At 37.6% G+C, this 20,126-nt stretch overlaps 1 protein-coding gene across 1 annotated transcript in view; it reads right to left on the minus strand.

Moving 5' to 3' along the window:
* Positions 1 to 485: 485 nt before the first annotated feature.
* WNT2B (Wnt family member 2B) overlaps positions 486 to 20,126 on the minus strand; it is a 46,246-nt gene continuing 26,605 nt past the window's right edge. The window contains exons 2-5 of the mRNA XM_026712967.2: positions 9,987 to 10,207; positions 3,942 to 4,219; positions 2,566 to 2,830; positions 486 to 1,882 (exon numbers count right to left, since the gene is read on the minus strand). Coding sequence (XP_026568752.1) covers positions 1,653 to 1,882; positions 2,566 to 2,830; positions 3,942 to 4,219; positions 9,987 to 10,207 — 994 coding nt within the window. The 3' untranslated portion in view covers positions 486 to 1,652. The remainder of the gene's footprint in view (positions 1,883 to 2,565; positions 2,831 to 3,941; positions 4,220 to 9,986; positions 10,208 to 20,126) is intronic.

Raw genomic sequence — 20,126 nt, forward strand, 5'->3', positions numbered from 1 at the left:
TGTGTCAGCAGATCAACCCTATCCTACTACAATGACTGGAGGAAGAGCCGGGTCTTTGAAAGTCCTCCAGAAAGCTAAAAGGGAAGAGATCCCTCAGATCTCAAGTGGGAGGGTATTCCAAGGGGCTGGGGCAGCTTCTGAGAAGGTGCAGTTCCAAGGTCCCATCAAGTGGCAATATTTAAGGGAGGTGATCTGGATTGTGCCCACCTACCTAACTTAATAGAACAGGCAAATACCCTCAAGGAGACGTGGTCCCACAAATAACCTTTTCCTATGTCATGTAGGACTTTAAAAGCGATAACCAGAAAGCAACTAGAAGTCAGTGCATCTCATGCAGCGGTGGTGTTATTTGGATGAACTGTGGGACTGCATGCTGCTGAATTCTGGATCAATTGGTCCAAAGATAATCAGATTATATTTGGGTTTTTATGTGCTTTTGTGAGATATCCAAAGTAATAATGTTGGAGACTGATTTTTTTTTTTTTGTAGGATTCAACCTGGGATGGTCACCGGGATCGGAGGTTTAATCTTCTGAGCTGATTTTTTAAATTCCATTCCAAAGGTCCTAGAAGCAAAAGAAAGCTGAGGATATGATTATGGTTGTACATGATAAGCTTAGTGAAGGCCCAAACACAGCTTGTCAGGCTGTAGGAAAAGGTAGAATGGCCACAATGAGACATGGCGACAAAAAGAAAAGAGATTATAAAAACCATGATTGCAAATATTTGTCATTATCTTGAAGTTATCATGATGTCCTATTTCTCAAGAATGTTGCTTTGATTCAGTGGTTAAAAAAACACAGTTTACAGAGTTGAAACAATAATGAAGAACTAGTCGTATCTATCACTTACCCAATTAGCCATGAATGAACATAAGTGCAGAAATTCACCAAATCCAAGAGAATATTTTTCTCATAATACTTTTGTATGCTGTTTATCTGAAGTATTTAAAGCAATGCATATAATAAGATTTATTTTAAACAAATGTTATGTTAGCTTCTTTTAGAACCTACAACTTGTCCAGACACATACACATACTCTCAACTTTCTTTCACCCTTTTTATTCTGTCCTCTCTGAAGAATTGATTTTTTTTAAAAAAACAATTTTATATTTCCATAGTTTAATTTCAGTTAGAGAGGGAATATAATGAAAGTCCTTTTATACAAAGTTGCTCTTTTTCAGCTGGTGTCCATAATGGTGACCTCTGTTTGAAAGATGAAAATAATGTGTTTATTCCGGGTTGGATAAAATAACTGTGGTGGTTTTCTCCTACTTTTGGGTGCATATGGTATTTATAGTTTACTGTATAAACTTTTTTTAGAATGAGGCACTAAATCACAGCCTGATTCTTAGTGTCCTATGTTTATCATCAACTTCACTTTCCCATTTTGGAACAGTAATACCAAGTAGAGAAAGCTGCATAGTTCACTGTAATTTGCTAATTTGTTTTTTTTTTTAAATAGGGATATGAAAATCTGCTTGATGAGCAAAGTATCCCACTAATGCCCCTTGGGAAATATTATCTTCTCTTTGTTTTTCAGAATGAGTTAAATAAATGCAATGCAGTTGAACGATAACTCCCAGAATTCTCAGGCCCACAGGTGGCACAGCACCAGCTTTCCTTTCCTTTTCTGGATCTCTCCAGCACCGTCTCAAGTTTGATCAATCCATTCTGCACGCTTTGGTGCTTTACACGTATGAATGTCTATGGTGTCTTCACATTCTTTGCAGCGAACAGCGCAACACCAATGAAATTTGCACTCGCATTTAGTGACTCGAGTTACTTGAGTAGTATCATAACCTCTGCCACAACACATGACTTCACATCCATCAGTGCCACGTGATACCTTGTTGCACACACGACCAGCAGTTCCTAGTGAACCTGTAAGAGAAGAAGAATAGTTTTATTCAAGATTGCATGACATTGGATCTTGGGAAATATAGAGTTGAAGTCACTTTTTGAAATGAATTATGGAATTCATTTTTTATAAAATTTATAAGAGCAAATTCTAGAAATTCACTTAAATTAGTAGTAATACAATTAGGTTTGCTGAAAATCTGGCCTGAATAATTTCTAACTATTTCCAACTATAATTTCTAACAACAATTATACATACATAAGTGAATGTATAATTTTCTGCCTCAAGCAAGGTGTGAAATAAATATTGGTGAGTGATATTGGTAACATGATCATGTAGCAGGAGCAACAGAGTGATATCAATTCTCTTTCAACCACATTTTGAAAGTATAATTTTCCTCATAATTCAACGTTAACTGGAAGTAGAATTGGAATTTTTGGATATACACACTTCAGATACTAATTTCCATGGGGATTTTCATGTAGGTAGGAATTCTGAAGACAAGAAATCCTTCCTACTAGGTTAGTGTCCAAGTTATCCTTTCCTAAATGGGATAATCTCCAGATGTATGAATCTTAATTTCAAGAATTCCCCTACCATCATGATCAATGTTGAAAATTTGAGCAGTCGAAATCTGCCCTTCTGAAAGGTAAGTGCTAAAACTGGGGAAGACCAGTGTAAGCAAAATTACAAAATATTGTTTTACCTGCAGATTTATCCATCACACAATAATCAGGAGAGTTCTCAAAATATACAAGGTCAGTTTTTGTGGGCTTCCGGAAGTTCTTATTGGCCACAGTAAATCCAGAGCCATCTTGGTTCATAGTCACTTGAATGGCACCATTGTATTTTTTCCGAAGATAATCTCCCGTTTTGCGGAAATCTGACATTGCCAGCCAGCAAGTCCTTAAGGTGCAGGAACCACTGACACCATGACATTTGCATTCTAGTTTCAGGAAACGCTTCACAGCCTGAAATAGAAGGTTTAGTAGCAGATCTAAGGACAAAAATTGCTTTGATAATACTCAGAAAGGCTACTTCTGTTTCTGAGAGATACTGCTTTATTTCTTAGATTGGATATTTCTACTTAGATTTTGCTAGTTACAATAATGACCTTCCAGACCTATGAACAATACTTAAACCTGCTCTTTTGTGATATATCTTTATCTGGTCAATTAGAGCTGAGAATCATTCTAATTGAAAAAAAATAGAAGTGGCCTTTGGTAACCTCACAAAAATGCTTCTGCTGGAAGGTGTATCTATCAGTATTTGAATAAAAAGGGATTTTTTAAAAAAAATATAAGTGTCAGTATAAAATAAATACCTTATGTTGGTTTTACTGAAGTAGCAGCTATTGGTGCTACAAACTTCCTATTAGGTGTGTGCGTGTGTGAGAGACAGAGGGGGGAGATTAGAAAGCTGAATTATTGCCCTGAGCTGCCTCTTTCTCTTTCCCTGTTTTATTTATATTCTATTTAGACATTGATAGTACCAGACCTTTAATCAAAGATCTGAACATTTAATCAAAGTGAACTGCACATTCCTTGAATGTGGCTAAGAACCTGAGGAGGGTTCAAAGTCCCAGTTCCTAACAAATTCCTAGGCTTTTGTGAAGTTGATGCTGTTATTTCTTGTTGTCTAAAAAGTTTTCAGATTGATTATAAAATGCTACAAAGCATAAGATAATAATACGAATGGTTATATAACCCTAAGATTTCATTGGACAATTGGTTTATCTCTCAAAATATATTACCGTATTATCTCCACATTGTGCTAGTTGGTTTTAGCAGTAAAACTATTTTGGGGGCTTTCTTTTGTTTCGTTTTCACCTTTCCCACAAATTTCAGTGTTCCAATTATTCATTTTAAACCCATCAAATTAAAAAAAGTTCAGCCCAATCCATCTGCCAATGATGCTGACATGCCATCAGTCAAACCTTTTGTAGCTTTTAGGTGCCCCCCTCTTTCTATATTCATTCATTCATTCATTCATTCATTCATTCATTCATTCATTCATTCATTCATATTGTAGCCCTATCCTACAAAAATTGCTTCCTTGCAATCTAAGGTTGGCATTACTAACCGTTCTGCCACAACGATTGTTATGCAGATTCATTAAAGCACGGGCATCTTTCACGGTTTTCTCTTTGGCATCCACAAAGTCCTTTGCAAACTTTATGCCATAATTGATGTTGTCACTGCAGCCCCCCCAGTCAAAGTCCCCTCTGTCATCCTTTGAGCGGCCCCGCTTATGGGGGTCACAGTTGCAGGCTTTCAGCTCGCCTTGGCTGCAGGCCCGGGTGATGGCATATACAACTCCAGCTGAGGAGATTGCGTAGACAAAGGCTGCTTCTCTACTACCTGCCATATAGATAAAAGAAATAAACACGAGTGAGTCAGGAAATCGCTAGATGGTTTTGAAAAGAGCACATAGGTTTGTATATTGTTTGGGTATCTTATTGTATTTTTAATCCTCCTAATAACTTAATGGTTAGAAATCATTGGAACTATGGGTACATGCATGCTTTATCTTTACATGCCAAAATAAGAGATGTTAAGAGATGTGTTAAGAGAATAACAGATGATTCAATCAATCCTTTGGAAGATGTATCTAGCTCAACAATAGAATACATATTTGAAAAATAAAGCCTTTCCCATCCATGTTCAGTTCCTAACAGTTCCAAGTAAAAGGCTCTTGGGTAGCAAGAACAGAAAAAGATAATCTACTAACTGCAGAAAACATTTTTAAAGAACCTGAAAATATGACATAACAGTAACACTACAGATACTTATCTCATCCACTAAAGCACAATTGAGATAATGCTTGTATTGTCAATGAACAATCAGTTCATATTCTAGGAGAAGCTAAACTAAGGCATGCCAAGCAAATATTCTAAAATATTTTCTGGATCAAAAGAGGGATTAGAAGTGGATAAACCAAAGAAGAATTAAACTCAAGTTATTATAAAAATTCATCTGATGACAATGCCAGAAAAAATAGACTTCTTAGCTATGTACTATCTTACAAAAGTATAACATTCAAGGGTGTGAGTCCTAATTAGGAAAAAATGTTCTGGCCAAATAATTTAAAATATTATTTTCATTTTGTTTTTTATGCATTGGAATGGATAATTTAGATATTTCAGTTTGTACTGTCTCTATATCAGTGCCTTTGGTAGGATGGGAGGACTTTATAAATTCCAGAACTGTAATCTGAACACAGCTGAAGGACATTATATGGAAAAAAAACTATCGTGGGTTCTGTGTTACAGTTTTCAAGTTTTTCCCTTGCTTATCTATCATCACTGTAGAAGCTGCTTGATTTTAGACTATTCTTTGAATATAGTGAGCAACTATTATCCCAATTCATTCACATCTGGGACTGGGGAGGGGGGAGATGTTTGGTTGGAAAGACAGAGTTCTTCTTCCCAGAAACATTAAATTGTTTGGCAAGTCCCCATATACCACAGACTACTAACTAATATTTTATAGATCTTCTCTAAATTTGCACCTGGTTTTACAATGGTTGTAAAAGCAAGAGCAAATCAAAAACATACCACTGTATTCTACAAGAACAGCCTATATACAATCACTTTTATGCAAAGCAAACAATGCATTTTATTTGCCTTAAGGGAAACCAGGGAGGTCTCTTTGCAGAAGATTTGGCTATCTCCCCATTTCTCCAACCCAAGCATCCCGAATCCAGGTAGCTAATTTGGATGTTATGCCTGGGGAATTCTGGGAGTTGAAGTCCACATAAATTCAAGATGCCAAATTTGAGAAAAGCTGCCTTACAGAATATTCCCTGACCTTTGATACCGGTACACTCTAACTAAAGCAAAATTCTATGATTAGTAGCAGAAACACCAGAAAAACGTATATTAACATATATTCTTTCAAAGGCGGATCACTTGTTAAAACATATCTATGCTATTTTGTATTATGCAACATCCAAAAGCAGTTTACAATAATTCCAAAAGAGATTTCAGGCTTAAACAAAGTAAAACTAAATTAAAAACAAGTTGAAGAAAACCCCTTAAAATCAAAATTTCAGTGGGAATTATGGCTGGAGAAGGACTGCAATAAAAAGCAAGCTTTTGAAAGGGATATAAAATGTGTTGGCACTAAAGGGGAGGTTGCATTAGACATTACCATGGAAAAGCTCATTTGGTACTGCTGCTAGGATCCTAACTGCCTAAGAGACTTACATACTTGGAAAAATTGTAAGGTCCCAGAACTGTTTAGAGATTTATGTACTAACAGCAACACTTTTTACGTAACTCAATAAGCAGATTGACAGCCAGTGGAAGCTCTTTTAGCACAGATGAAATATTGATACCATAACAACTCTGTTCTGGAACCCAGTTTTTGTATTCTATATTATTGTAGGTTCCAGATAAGTCCAAAAAGCAGACCTTTTGCGATCTTTAAAATGCTAATGTATGAATAATCATAGCAAATTATTTATGTCCAGAAATAGTGCAGCTGATCTATAGCCTAAGCTTGAAAGGATTGTAGGAACACCTCCTAAAGCAGGGGTGTCAAACTCAAATTCATTGGGGGCTGCATCAGGGCTGTGGTTGACTTTGGGGGGGCGGGCATGACTGGGTAGGTGTGGTCAACTGGTTGGGTGTGGCCAGCTTGACACCACTTCCCAAACTCCTAGTGTCGGGATTCAAAGAGTTGACCGGTTTATCTCCTGAAGTGAATCCCGACACATTATCTTGATTGGGGAATGAAAGTCCGATCCTGCCGTTTACAATATATCAACTTGATCAGAAAACGTCTCTTACTTTTGAAGATCCCATCCCAGTTCGACTTATCTCGTATCAGTACGAACATGCAGACAAGATGGGGTGGGAGAAGATTTATTACTCCAACTCCTCTCATTACCCGAAACGAAACACAATCATTGGGGAAGTTGCGGCACAACCTGGGAATTGAACCCACATTCTGTTTGGTAATTAGTTGCATTTAAAGTTGTGGGGTGGAGGCATGTAGGACTAATGGGGAGGGCAGATGTTAGTTAGCTGCATAGGGTGGGGCTGCATGATAAATTGCACTGAGAGACGAATGATCTCAGTGCTGACTTTATCCAGTATATCTGTTGTTGCCATGTTTGAAGGAAAACGAGCAAAAATAAACATACCTATTCACAACAAAGCCTGTAAGTAATATAGTTTATTGCTAGAATTCCAATGTGTACAAATGAAGGCTTACACCTATCATGTTTCTTCTTTGCATTGGGTAAACTGGGCGGAAGTTACACTGGCTTGCTCTTTTCTCTTTATACTGGGTAGACTGGGCTGAAACTACACTGGCCTGATCTTTCTTCGCACTGGGTAGACTGGGCTGATCTTTCCTCTTTGCATTGGGTAGACCAGGATGGCCCCATGACCCAACCACATTGCAGGCCGGATCTGACCCGCGGGCCTTGAATTTGACACCCCTGCCCTAAAGTGTGAAATTCCAAGCATAGCAGGGAACACCTTTGTTTTTGGATTTAGAAACTTTCCTTCTTTCATCTTTTTATGCTTTCCACCCCTACCTCACCCAACCTGGTGTGTTCAAGTTGTTTTGATCTAGAGATATTTAGCTTGGTGTCATCCATACAAATGATGTGTTGCTTCAGATCCCCGCCATGACCACACTCAAGTGTGTCTTCGTACTAAGCCTGATAGAAAACAATTCTATGATTTTTCAATGCTATTCTCTCAGACAGGGGCAGAAGCTGTTTCACAGCTGCCATGATTGATGGTATTAGCAGCTGCTAAACTATCAAGCAAGTATTCCTTCTTCATCAGCACAGTCAAGTTGGATTCTATCCCATAACTCAGACTGGAGAAATAATCATCATTTTCCCCAAATGCTTAGAGTTGACTCAGTAGCTGCTTTTTTAATCACCTTGTGTCAAATGGGATGATTTTCATTGGTGCAAGTGTTATTCTGTTTTTAATTAAGCATTAAAAACAGATTTTTTTTAAAAAAAATTAAAAATATAAAGCAATGTTGTAAAAATACAAAAGATGAAGAGTTCCAAGATGGGGAGGTTAGCAGTTGTTAATACAGACGGGTGGGGATTTCTCATGGGACAGCCAGTCACACAGTTTTGTGAGCCCCTGTGTACCAAGAGATTGGGAGCATGTTTTCCATTGAAAAGTTGACTATATAAAAACATGTCTATGGAAATTCTCAGTAATCCAGATCATAGTTTTCTCAAAGGTGCTTTTTTTTTTTAAAGGCAACTGGACTGTTTTTGAGAAGTAAAAACTTCTTATCCAAGAAGTTTCATCAATTGAAAACATAAAGACATAAAAACACATATGCACACCTTTTCAGGCGTGAAAGAAGGATAATCTCAAGCTGTGAAAGAAGGATAATTCAAAGTATGCTCATTCTCCATGTTTTGAAGTGATTTTTTTCCCTGCACATGACCCCAATGTGTATTCTAAAATAAAAATAAGAAAACTATGTTAACACTGATTAAATTCCTCCATTACAGGGAGATCAACTCTGTGACATGGGCTTTTTGTTTGGTGGCAGTGCAGCAAGCCTTCATATTTCCACTTCTCTTAAATTTCTAATCAGGTTTTTATCTCTCTTCATTCTGGTTTTAATTCATTTTTAAAGTGAATTAGAATTTTAGTTGCCATTTTTGCCTGGTTTGTTTTCAATCATAAAGAAAATAGAATGGAAAATGTTCTCTGTTTTAAGACTAGCTCCTTTCTGGACTTTTAAATTTAATATTTGCATTTGTTTGTAGTTTTCATTTGTAGTCTATATTTTAATTACTGTCAGTTATCTTGGGGGCTGAGCTGAGTAGAAAGGTGGACCACCAATCAAAATAATGAATAAAAACCTATTTAATGAATTGGAACAAATTTGCACATACTACTTTTCTTCCCAAACCTGAGGCATTCCAGGTATCTTGGGATCAGAATTCAGAATTGAATTTGTCCAATTATTAAAATTGTCTTGATCTCAAATATTAAAATTTAGGTTCTTGCAATCAAATAATCAAATTTACTAAATAAAGAAAACACCGTATTTTAATTTTGAAGAACTACTCCAAGCTCTGTTGTTTACAATTTCAAGAGGGCAAACTTTAAACTCTGTAAGCTTGTAAACAAGTGATAAAACTTGGTGCCAATCCTGTATTTTATGCAGTGAGAAAAGCAATTTCTTCAAAAGGGTTGGGTCATTTCTGATTAAAAGAAGGTTACAGTTCTTCATGGAAATAAATCTCACTGAATATAACAGGACTTCTGAGTAAATAGAGTAAAGAATTCCTCATTACAACATTTCCACCATACTGCAAACTTTTCCTTAAAGTTCAAAAGCATGATAAAATGATAAAACATAATCAGCTCCAGTGAATTTATTTTCCATTTAAACCTAAATATGCCAGTTGTGCCTTAAGAACTGTAACAAGTCACCATCTGAATCTATCATTACCAACCTTTTCTAACTAGAAGCAACTGTAACTAAGTCTTACAGTTTGCTGATTTTAACTAATGGCTAAAGAGTTTGGAGTGAACAATCAGTATTTCAAAGCTGTTCTATAAAAGCTGTGATTAAGAGAGGCTTTCTCCTCTAATGATCACCAGCTTCGAGGGCTTTCTAAAAAGGTTAAAATTCAAAAGTACAAATTTATCAACAGATGAGAGCTACATCTTCTGCAGACATAGACCTTAACAGATGTTAAGAGAAGAAAGCAGGGAAGGGTAGTTCCCATCATAACATGTTTGTGAGGCTATCCACGGCATCTGGATGAACACTGATGGAAAAGAATTCTGAGAAAGTCTAGCTCAGAAAGCAATTTTATCAGTGGGAAAAAAACAGGAAGAGGAGGAAGAGGGACTAGTTGTTTTACTACAACACTTGATATTAAATTTTTGTGCCCAAGAACAAAATTAAAGCAATGCAGCATCCCCACATTTTTATTTCAAATGTAAAATCAAAGCAACATTGAAGAAAGATAATGATCTATTTATTTAGTATATAGCAGAAGAGAGAGAACGATAATGCATATACAAACAGAGAGGGGGGGAAGGGAAGGGAAGCGAAGGGAAGGGAAGAGAGGGAAATTCATACTGCCTTATCTCTCTAAACTGATAAAGGGACTTACTTCGAAGCATGACTCTGCCAAAAACGGTGTGGTCTCTGTCCAAAGTGCTGCAGTTCCAACGATGGTGACGGAATTGATGCTGGCATTCCCGAATCCACTCTTTAGCTCCTTCCCCTATGGATTGCATGATATCTGGGTAACTCTGGCACAGGTGCCGCTGTTTATTGACTAGTCCTGGTATGTTATCACAGATCACTCTTGTGCCCAGGGCCCCAATATACCTGTAGGGATATAAATAATGTCTGTGAAATTATCAGAACTCAATAAAACAGTTAATGCTATTAACGAATGAAATGAATAGGTAGCTACAGACTTCCTTAATACTTCCATTTTCTTTCTCAGTCTGGCACAAACTGCTCATAGTTTCCTGTCAAAACACATTTCTCTAATGCTATGTATCCCACTTTTTTTCACTGCATAAAGATAAATTTAAATATACCAACACTGAAGCAGTTAAAATTTTATGAATATAGTTGCATGTAGGAGACACATTTATCTAGTTAACAAGACAATAATCAACAACAAAATGTTTTGCAATGGCAATACAGAAAACTTTAAAAAGGTAATATTTTGAAATCCATTTGTAGGCTTATATCTTCAAATATTTGTTAACAAGATTATTCACGATTATGTCAATCTTTAATTCCACGTAATATTATCATTGCCAGGCTGAAAGTCTGATAGTACTGTCATAACATGGATCCATAAATAATTGGCTAACCAAATGCTCAGAAAGTCAACATTCATGGCTCTATATCAGGATGCAAAGCATTAATAGTGGGTTTCTGCTAGGATTTTTCTTTTTTTAAAAAAAAAAACAAGTTTTATTGATTTTACAAACAAACAAACAAACAAACAAAACAAAACATCATTAAACATTAAAAACATAAAACCTCTTTCTATTGTAGATCTTTACAAGGCAGGTAACATATTGCTTTATATCACGTACTTATAATTTATCCCATTTCCATATACACACGTAAATTCCCTTTACCAAATTCCACATTGTTTCTCTTTAATCATTATTCAATCATATTTCCTTTCTAATTTATCTGGTATTCAGTCATCACATTTATATTTTCCTCTGGCTTGTTTATAATTATTCTCATCTAGTCTTCCTCCGAGATTTTATTATTTAATTCTTAATTAAACACACACACATAATACATAAACATAAAAACATAAAACTTTCTTCTAGAAAGTAACTTGGCCCCAGATTACCTCTTTTTGTATGGACTTCAATTGAATTCATGCTCTTCTTATATACCATTACCCTTCTTATTTACCATTCTATATCTATTATATAACTCCTCTCCACTTTTGCCTCATCTTAATTCTGTTTTATATATTTAATCTTGCTTTAAAGAAAAATATTTTTATATCTTTTGTCCATTTCTCCATTTACATCTGTCTCATTTCCAATTTAAAAAAGAATAGTTTCCCCTGGAATCACTAATCAGAGTATGATGCCTTTCTATCATTCCCTGAATTAAAATTTAAAATAACACCTAAATCCCAATCAGATTCTGCTTAGTACATTCTACTATTTCAGAAACCAATACTACAATAATAAATCCATAACAGTCAACACATATTTAAACTATATTTAAACTAATATTTTAAACATTCCCTTTAGTATTTTATTAAAACTTAATATCATTCATTATTAAACCTTTTAAAGTTATACCTTGATATTTTAGTCTTTTATTAGATCTTAAAAAGTTCTGATTATCTACTTATAATACAAATACCACTATTACAATACTCATGTGTACTTTGCAGAATCCCCCTTTTTTTTAAAAAAAAAATCCCATATATTACCCATTATCCCTAAAAAAAATTTCCTTTTCTCTATCTTGTTTTATACCTTTGTAACTTTTTTCCCCCTTTTCCCTTTCCTTCTTAGCCCGCCTAAACTTTTTACCCCCTCCTCTCCAAACCTCTGCCTTCTTGATTTCCCCTTTCTGTTGCATTCCTCTTTCCTTTTGCTTTCTAGCATTCTGTTGTTTTTGCATCTTCTTTTTCTCTTTCATAAACATTTTTTTTATTTCTTAAGTCCTTCCTTTTCGCTCCTCTCTTTCTCCTTTCTTTCTTAGTCACACCGTTTAGTTAATTAAAAATGGCTTCTTCTTCCTCGGCTTCTTCCAGCTGTTGTTTAATTTGCTGACACATGACAAGCGCCATATCTAGGAAACAAAGGGCTTCTCCCATAACATCTTTGCCTTCTTTCTTTATTTTTAAATATTGTTTTTTTAGTTCATCAAGAGATAGAGCCATTTTAGACTGTTTCTTCTTCTCTTTCTGTATCCTCTTCTTATTATTAAACCAATCAGTTATTTCCAAACTTAAAACAGTTCCCAAAAGTCCCAAAATCCCACAGTTATCAAACAGTCCAGGCAGAGTACAAGCTTCTTCTTTTTACAATTTCTCTTCTAGGGGTGAAGTCAAATTAGGGAAAGAAAAAATGTCCAATCTGTGCTTTAAGTCTTTCTTAGAATTAATTTCTATTCTCTTTATCTTCAAGGCATCTCCTCCAGCAAAGTCTTAGAGTAAAAATTTATTTTCCCAAGCCTCTCCCTTCCCACTTATAACAAAGGAGTTTAGGTTTTACCTTCTATCAAAAGGCTGGTTTCCCTTGTCCATTTGTTAATTCCATAAGGGAGGGAGAGTAACTTCCCCTTTTCGTCACTTTTCTTCGCAGCTGAAAACATCAATCGGGAACATTATAACTTCCAAGCCAATAGTTCCTAGGTGTTAAATATGTCCTTAAGGTCCCAGTTCGACCAAGAAAAAACTTTCGTTTTAAAACTCCTTCTTCCTCCTGCGTATTCTTTATCCAGTTGCCGGCTTCTTTATGGTGGCCATAAAGACCACCGCTCCACCGTCTTGAGAGAAGGGGGTTATTGCCGGCTGGGGAGGGTTGCGATAGCCCACACCCCCTGTCCGGATCCCCCCTTTCTTCAGCTGCCCCAACAGGGCAGCCTTAGCCTCCAAATCCATCAGGATCGGAGGCACCAAGGCGGCTAGCACAGCAGGGATCGCAGAGAAGGCGAATCCCTGCTGTCACCGAAGCCGACAAACCGGAATTTTTGCTAGGATTTTTCTTGAGGGCAGTATTATTCAATAGTTTTAATAATGACCTGGAAACTGGAACTAATGAGCTGCTTCTCAAACTTGCAATTCTACAAAAAGATGGAGGAAATTGGTTTTCTGCACATTCCAGGTTGGGCAAGATGATCCTTGTAGTCTCTTCTCATTCTATGATTATGGGATTAAAAATTGAGGAAATAAACCTGAAGGAGAGTGGGAAAAATGTATCTGATCTTTAAAGAATTATGGCCTTACACTTAGATATAATTTTGTGGCAATGACAGCGGGGCACTTTCTGATACAATCACGATATTAAGTTTCACCAAGAACTCTTCTGAAGTATAATAACAAGAAGAAACATGCAAATAATTATTGGGCTCATTTTTAATGAAACAGTTAAATCTATTGATATTTGAAAAGGAAATGAGATCAATTATCTTAGACTTATCTTCTCTTCCCAGAGAATATATGGCTTTTGTCCTTAATAAGCAAATGTATTGTATTATGTTATGATGTTATATAGTGGTGAGATTCAATTTTTTTTACTACTGATTCTGTGGTCATGCTGGGTGATTATATGACTGAGTGGGCATGGCCAACTCAATGTCACTCACATCAAGGGGTGCCTCACCTGGCCTCTCCCTGCTCCTCCCTCTCCCCGCCACACCTTGCTTCATATTGCATGTTATGATGAGAGAGGAAGCTTTTTGAAAGTCTTCCCTTTGATACTAGCCAATAAGATGAGATCTTGCTATCAGAAGACTGATGTACATTTCCAAATAGTGTTTATCGCCATTCTCTTGGTAACACTAAGTGGAGATATTTATAAAGAATAACAGAGTTGGAAGGGACCTTGGAGTTTTTCTAGTCCAACCCCTGTTAAAGCATGAGACCCTATACTATTATGGACAAATTTCTTCTTAAAAACCTCCAGTGATGGTATACCCACAATTTCAGAGGAATTATTGAGTCTATCATCTGCACCTCTATTACTGTCTGGTTTGGTTCTACAACCCAACAGGACAGACATAGACTTCAGAGGATAATTAGGACTGCAGAAAAAACAATTACTACCAACCTGCCTTCAATCGAGGACCTGTATACTGCACAAGTCAAAAAGAAGGCTGTGAAAATATTTGCAGACCCCTCACATCCCGGACATAAACTGTTTCAACTCCTTTCCTCAAAACGACACTATAGAGCATTGCACACAGAAGAACTAGAAACAAGAACAGTTTTTTCCCAAAAGCTATCACTCTGCTAAACAAATAATTCCCTTAACATTGTTCAACTATTACAAAGTCTGCACTACTATTACTGTTAATCTTCTCATCACTCCTTATCACCCATCCCCTCCCACTTGTGACTGTATGACTGTAACTTTGCTGCTTGTATTCTTACGATTTATATTGACTGTTTCCTAGTATGATTTGATTGCTTATTGTATCCTATGACTATCATTAAGTGTTGTACCTTATGATTCTTGACAAATGTATCTTTTCTTTTATGTATACTGAGAGTATTTGCACCAAGACAAATTCCTTGTGTGACCAACCACTCTTGGCCAATAAAGAATTCTATAAAGAATTCTATTCTATTCTATTCTATTCTATTCTATTCTATTCTATTCTATTCTATTCTATTCTATTCTATTCTGGACAAATTTCATCTTAAAAACCTCCAGTGATGGTATACCCACAATTTCTGAAGGCATTCCATTTCTCTGATTAATTGTTCTCACTGTCAGGAAATTTCTTCTTGTTTCTAGATTGGATCTGTTTGATAAGTTTCCATCTCACAGATCCGTCTCACAGCTACTTCCACTTGAGCCAGGCACCAAATATTCTATACATTTTTTCTTGCCTGTGTAAAATCTTACTTTGCTCCCCATTAAATTGCATTTTTGGTGAGAAGTGATGTTCTCCAATGGTATTCCGTTTACCATAATGATTTTTGCAAAATGCATTACAGCTTGAAGAATACATCTCTGCTTATACTGATAAAGATTATTCTTTTTGAACATTAAAACATACAGTCAAGCAAATATTTCCAATCCTACAACTGAAAACACATTTGAAAGGCATTTTAGCGGGTCTCTTCTCCTTTAATTAAATCTGCTTTATAATCCTTTTTCTTGGACCTTATTGCAATATTCCAAAATTTTCACAGATCCTTCACGAAGAACCACTTCTAATTTAACTGGAATACATTGTTTTCATTCTCAGTTTTTCTGGTTACTGAAGTTACCATTTCTCCCTTTAATGATGTTTGTATGCACTTGCAAGAAAAGGAAGCATTTAACTTTGGAGCCTAGCTGCATCCCCTGAGCAGTGATCCTAGCACCGGCAGCCAAAGCTGCCTCATGAGACAGCCAAACCCGAGCCTACCAGGTGCTCCTTGACAGTCTCCCAAAGACAGTGCATGAAGGGATGATCGCGCTTGGCCCACGTTGCCCAGAAACGGCAGTGGGGTGATGGTAGAACTTCATCCTCTCCCTCTTTTGGGGAGATTTACAAACAAAGGGATGGGAGATTCCAGCCAGGATTGCCCTGCAGCCTTGCCCAGCCCCGCCAGCAGCTCTTGCCTGGGCAGAAGTTTGGCTTTACCTTGCCCTTACCTTCCTCCTGCTGCTGGTGGTAAAGGGGAAGGCCAGCCCCTTGAGCTTCAGCAATGCCCTGTGATACTTGCCAATGGCTTCCTGGTGCTTCTTCTCTTAATAGCACTGAGCTCCTTGGCTTTTGAAATCCAGCACTCTTGGATTTCAAGAGTGCTCTGGCTCTGCACCCAGAGAAATGGCACTGGATTTCAAAAGCCAAGCAGCTCAGTGCTACAAGGAGAAGAAGTGCCAGGAAGCCATTGGCAAGGTGGAGAGCATTCAAGGCTCAGAAGCAAGTGTCCAGTAAGTGCGGGAAGCAGTGCAGACAAGTGGCCTGCCTCCCGGACAGCGTGGAATGGTGGGAAACGGCATGGGTGAAGGAAAGTCCACGCACGGCTGGCCTTGCTTGGTGGCAGAAGAGAGTGTGACGTGATGGGGCTGTTTTGTTCCTCTTTACCTTGTGTTGGCCTCTCTGTTGCCCATTTCGCCTGCTATGTCCTGGGCCACACCATGGAACTTTCCCATGCACCATTGCCCAGATGCCCTCGTTTCTCCCAAGCAATTCTTTGCCTACCTGATGTCCAGCTCGTCCAGGGGTGGGATTCAAATTTTTTAACAACTGCTTCTGTGGACGTGGCTTAGTTGGTGGGTGTGGCTTGGTGGTCATGTAACTGGGTGGACATGTTATTGGCTGGGCGTGGCCAATTCAATGTCACTCATATCGAGGCACGCATATCCTCTCCTGGCCTCTCAAGACTGTGGAGATGCTGCAACAGTCATAACTGTGAAAAATGGTCATAAGTCACTTTTTTCAATGGTCACTCCACACAAGCAAAGTACCAGTAAAGGAGGGGGAAAAAACTCCAGAGAAGTTCCAGAGACAGGAAGTCTAGTCCTGCCAAGAATGTAATAAGGGTTAACGGAGAGGCAGTTTCTATAAGCAATATCAGAATGTTTCCTTCCTGCCTTCCTTGCAGGATTAGGCCAGTAATTTCTTCTAACAACTGGTTCTCCGAACTGCTTAGAATGTTAACAACCAGTTCTAGCAAATAGGTACGAACTGGTAGAATCCCACCCCTGAGCTCGTCCCGTTTCTCACCATCATGTACAGGGAAACGAAAGTCTGTGTGGGGCTAAAAAAAAAATCACTCAATCAATTCCAACTTCACAAGATCTTTTTTGTTTTGCAAGAAGTTATAATTGATTGATTAAACATTTTTTTAGCCCCACACAAACTTTCCTTTCTCTGCACATGATGGCAAGAAATGCGACAGAGCTGGACATCAGGTAGGCAAATAATTGCTTAGGGAATTTTGGGAAAACAAGGGCATCTCTGGGCAGTGGTAGGTGGGGAAAACTCTTCTGTCCACAAAGAGAAGAAGAGAAGGATGAAGAGAAGAGATGGCTGGAGGTGCTCTGTCTTGTTCCATGCACCCCAATGAAAGGCAGTGGCAGCCCAGTCACTTCCCTTCCCCACAAAGAAGGCAGGCAAGCATTGTGGGGCCACGGGCTATGTGGAAGGGAGTAGGGAAGTCAGGCAAGTGAGCCTGGCCAAGGGGACCACCAGGAAGGCTGTGGGGAAGGCAGGGAAGCATGGTGGGGCTGCGTGCTGTGTGGAGGGGAGTAGGGAAGGCAGGCAGCAATGAAAGTTGGGGCAGCTAGCTAGGCCATGACTCACAGGCTTACTTACCCAGACAGGCAGATCAGGGCCACTCAGTTGGGCCGAGGCATCCTGTGGGAGTACAGGCAAGCCGCAGAGACTGTGTGGTCAATGCAAACAAGGCAAGATGAGGAGTGACTGGGTGGGGTGGGGTAAGCAGGTGAGTGGGCAGGGTGAGCAGTGAGGATGCAAGTGGGCAAGTGGGGAGGCAGGGCGAGCAGGCAGAGCCAGCCAGAGGTGGTATTTGCCCATTCTCCAAATTACTCAGAATTTCTGCTACTGCTACGCCAGAACCAGTCCAATCCACCTCTGATGTTAGGTTATGTCATTTCTGTGATAAATTAATACTGTAAAATCTAACTCTCATATTCTGCATTTCTTAAAGAACAATATTTTAGTTTTTAGTTCCAGAGCATTATATGATCAACCTTGCTTCAGACCTCACTTTTTCTAGCTGACAGTGTAGCAAGTAGAACAGACAAATATTTTCATATGTTAAGTATCTGAATGATTCTTCCAACAGGAACAGAACCTTTGTGTGTGTCAAGATATGTTCTGATTTGGATTAAATTTGAATTGCTAACATGTTGATCTTATACCGAATGGTTAAAGAACAGGACATGGCTAATAATTTTGTACAGCTTAGACACAAAATTATCCTAGGTCAAAACAACATGTATCTTTTGATAAATTGATGTTGGAAATTAAAGGGCAACATTTCTCAACAGGATTAAAAAGCAAAGTATTCTGGACTATAACGGTGGGTTTTAAATGCATGATTTTGTTCTCTGTGCTTAAGATTCTGCAAATTCATTGTAGGTATCAGCTTAAGAAATTCCAAAATTATGAGCCAACCATACCAATATTAGATTTTTAAAACCCTTATGTATTTAATGGGTTGCTTCAATTTGAGTATTCTGGCTGCATTGCTGAAAATGTGGTTTTTATTTTACATAAAAATAAGATGAAATGTTCTTACATGTGACAGAAACGGGACCCCCAAATAAAATATAATAAGTCTCACAATGTATTATCACATTGCTCCATAAGTTTGTCTACACATGGAAAGGACTTGCTTACATCGCCTATTGCTTCATGGCATTGCATGGAAATTGCCTCAATGTTTCTTGCCAGCAATTCTGAAAGATACTCTACATTTCAGTTAGGGTTTGAAACTGAACCAAGAGTTTCTTGCCACTTTGCCAGATACGTATTTCATTCAGGGACTATCATCTTTCCAGTAGTTCTTAAGAAATTGTGACACATTGTACATGTATAACACAGTCTTAGGAAAAGTTATTTGGCATTAAAAACCTGATTTCATTAGGATTTTTTCCCAAGATATTGTACATATGATTCCTGCTTTAGATTAATAAATCTTCATTGTTTTGTTTATTGTATGTATTCTCTGGGCTTCCATAGAAAAGATGAGAATGTCTCCCGCTGAGGATTTAAAAATTGTTAATAAATAAATAAACAGTTGTGTCAAGTATGGAATTCTCCACATCGATCAAACAACTTCTTTTTTCACACCAGACAGAAAGTAATATTGTTATAATATTTTTTTAATGTGTAAGGCTATCATACACCATATCTCTAAAGCTGTGTTTCTGGCTGAAAAAAATGAAAGTCTTGGGTAGAGTTCAAATGTTTTGAGTTCCTAGACTGGAATTAAGACTCTCCCTTTAATGATAATAATAATATAAAGGGCTATATGGCTGTATTTCACTGTCTCCCACACCATCTGAAATCATTTGTATTAGTCATGAAGATAGCTCACATCCTTATGAAAGATCTGTGAATACAGACAAAGTCCCATTATTTTTCTCCTCTTAAAATATTTTGTTTCAACTCTTGATGAAACGTTGAGGTCATCTAGGGCTGGCATGGTGGATAATAAACATTGCTCCCCACATCCTTGGCAAATGAGATCTGTTTTGGCTAACATGTATTATTTTCACAAGCAGGCTGATCAATTGCTCAAGAGAAAAGACAGGACACAAGAGGCTTTAGAAGGCAGTCTGTTGTCAAATGTGAAGCAAAACTTTGGAGTGGGGACCATGGAATTCAGTCATGACCTTAGGAAAAGAAGCTTAATGCAACAACTCCATAGTTTCTTTGGACCAAGCTCTGTTGTGTAATGGTAGAAACCAAATGTTTTCTTGATTCTTTGGCTCCAGGTCAGTAAAAGCTAGACTGACCCTATTTTACCATGCACTTAGTGGGAGCTTACCACAAAGTGTGTATGAAAACCACTTGAAAAGAAGATTGCCTATGATATCCTGCCAAGTGATATGGAGAATTTTGTTATTCCCTAGCTTCTGGACTGCCTGTAAACGTGCGGTAAAATTCTCACCACTTAGAAGAATGTCAGACTCACATGGTTACATGTGTGCTATGGAAAACTATTCTGGTGAATGGATGTTTTCAGCCAAATGCAGCCATGGCTAAAATTGCAGAAACCCTTGTTCTTCTATGACTAGAAAAACCAGAATGGAACTCCTGATTCCATCCATAAACCAGAGTAAAGATTAGTTTTAATTTAAACAAGAGAGAAGAACCCTGGAAATTATGAGGCAATACTCTGCAAATAAAAGTGCTCTTCCTCTAATATTTCTAATTATTTTATAAATAATTAAGATATGGAATAAGTTGCTTCTTTACTAATACTTTTTTTCCCCAGCTATTCATTTTCAGAAATCCAGATGACATCATTAAGGAATACAAAACCATTGTCTTGAAATGATGGAACCAGCAATCTTTCCAATAATTTTCTAATGCAAAGAAAATAGAT

Source organism: Pseudonaja textilis, chromosome 3 (genome assembly GCF_049901715.1).
Source record: "Pseudonaja textilis isolate UNSWEBS1 chromosome 3, rPseTex1.2, whole genome shotgun sequence".
Lineage (NCBI taxonomy): Eukaryota > Metazoa > Chordata > Lepidosauria > Squamata > Elapidae > Pseudonaja > Pseudonaja textilis.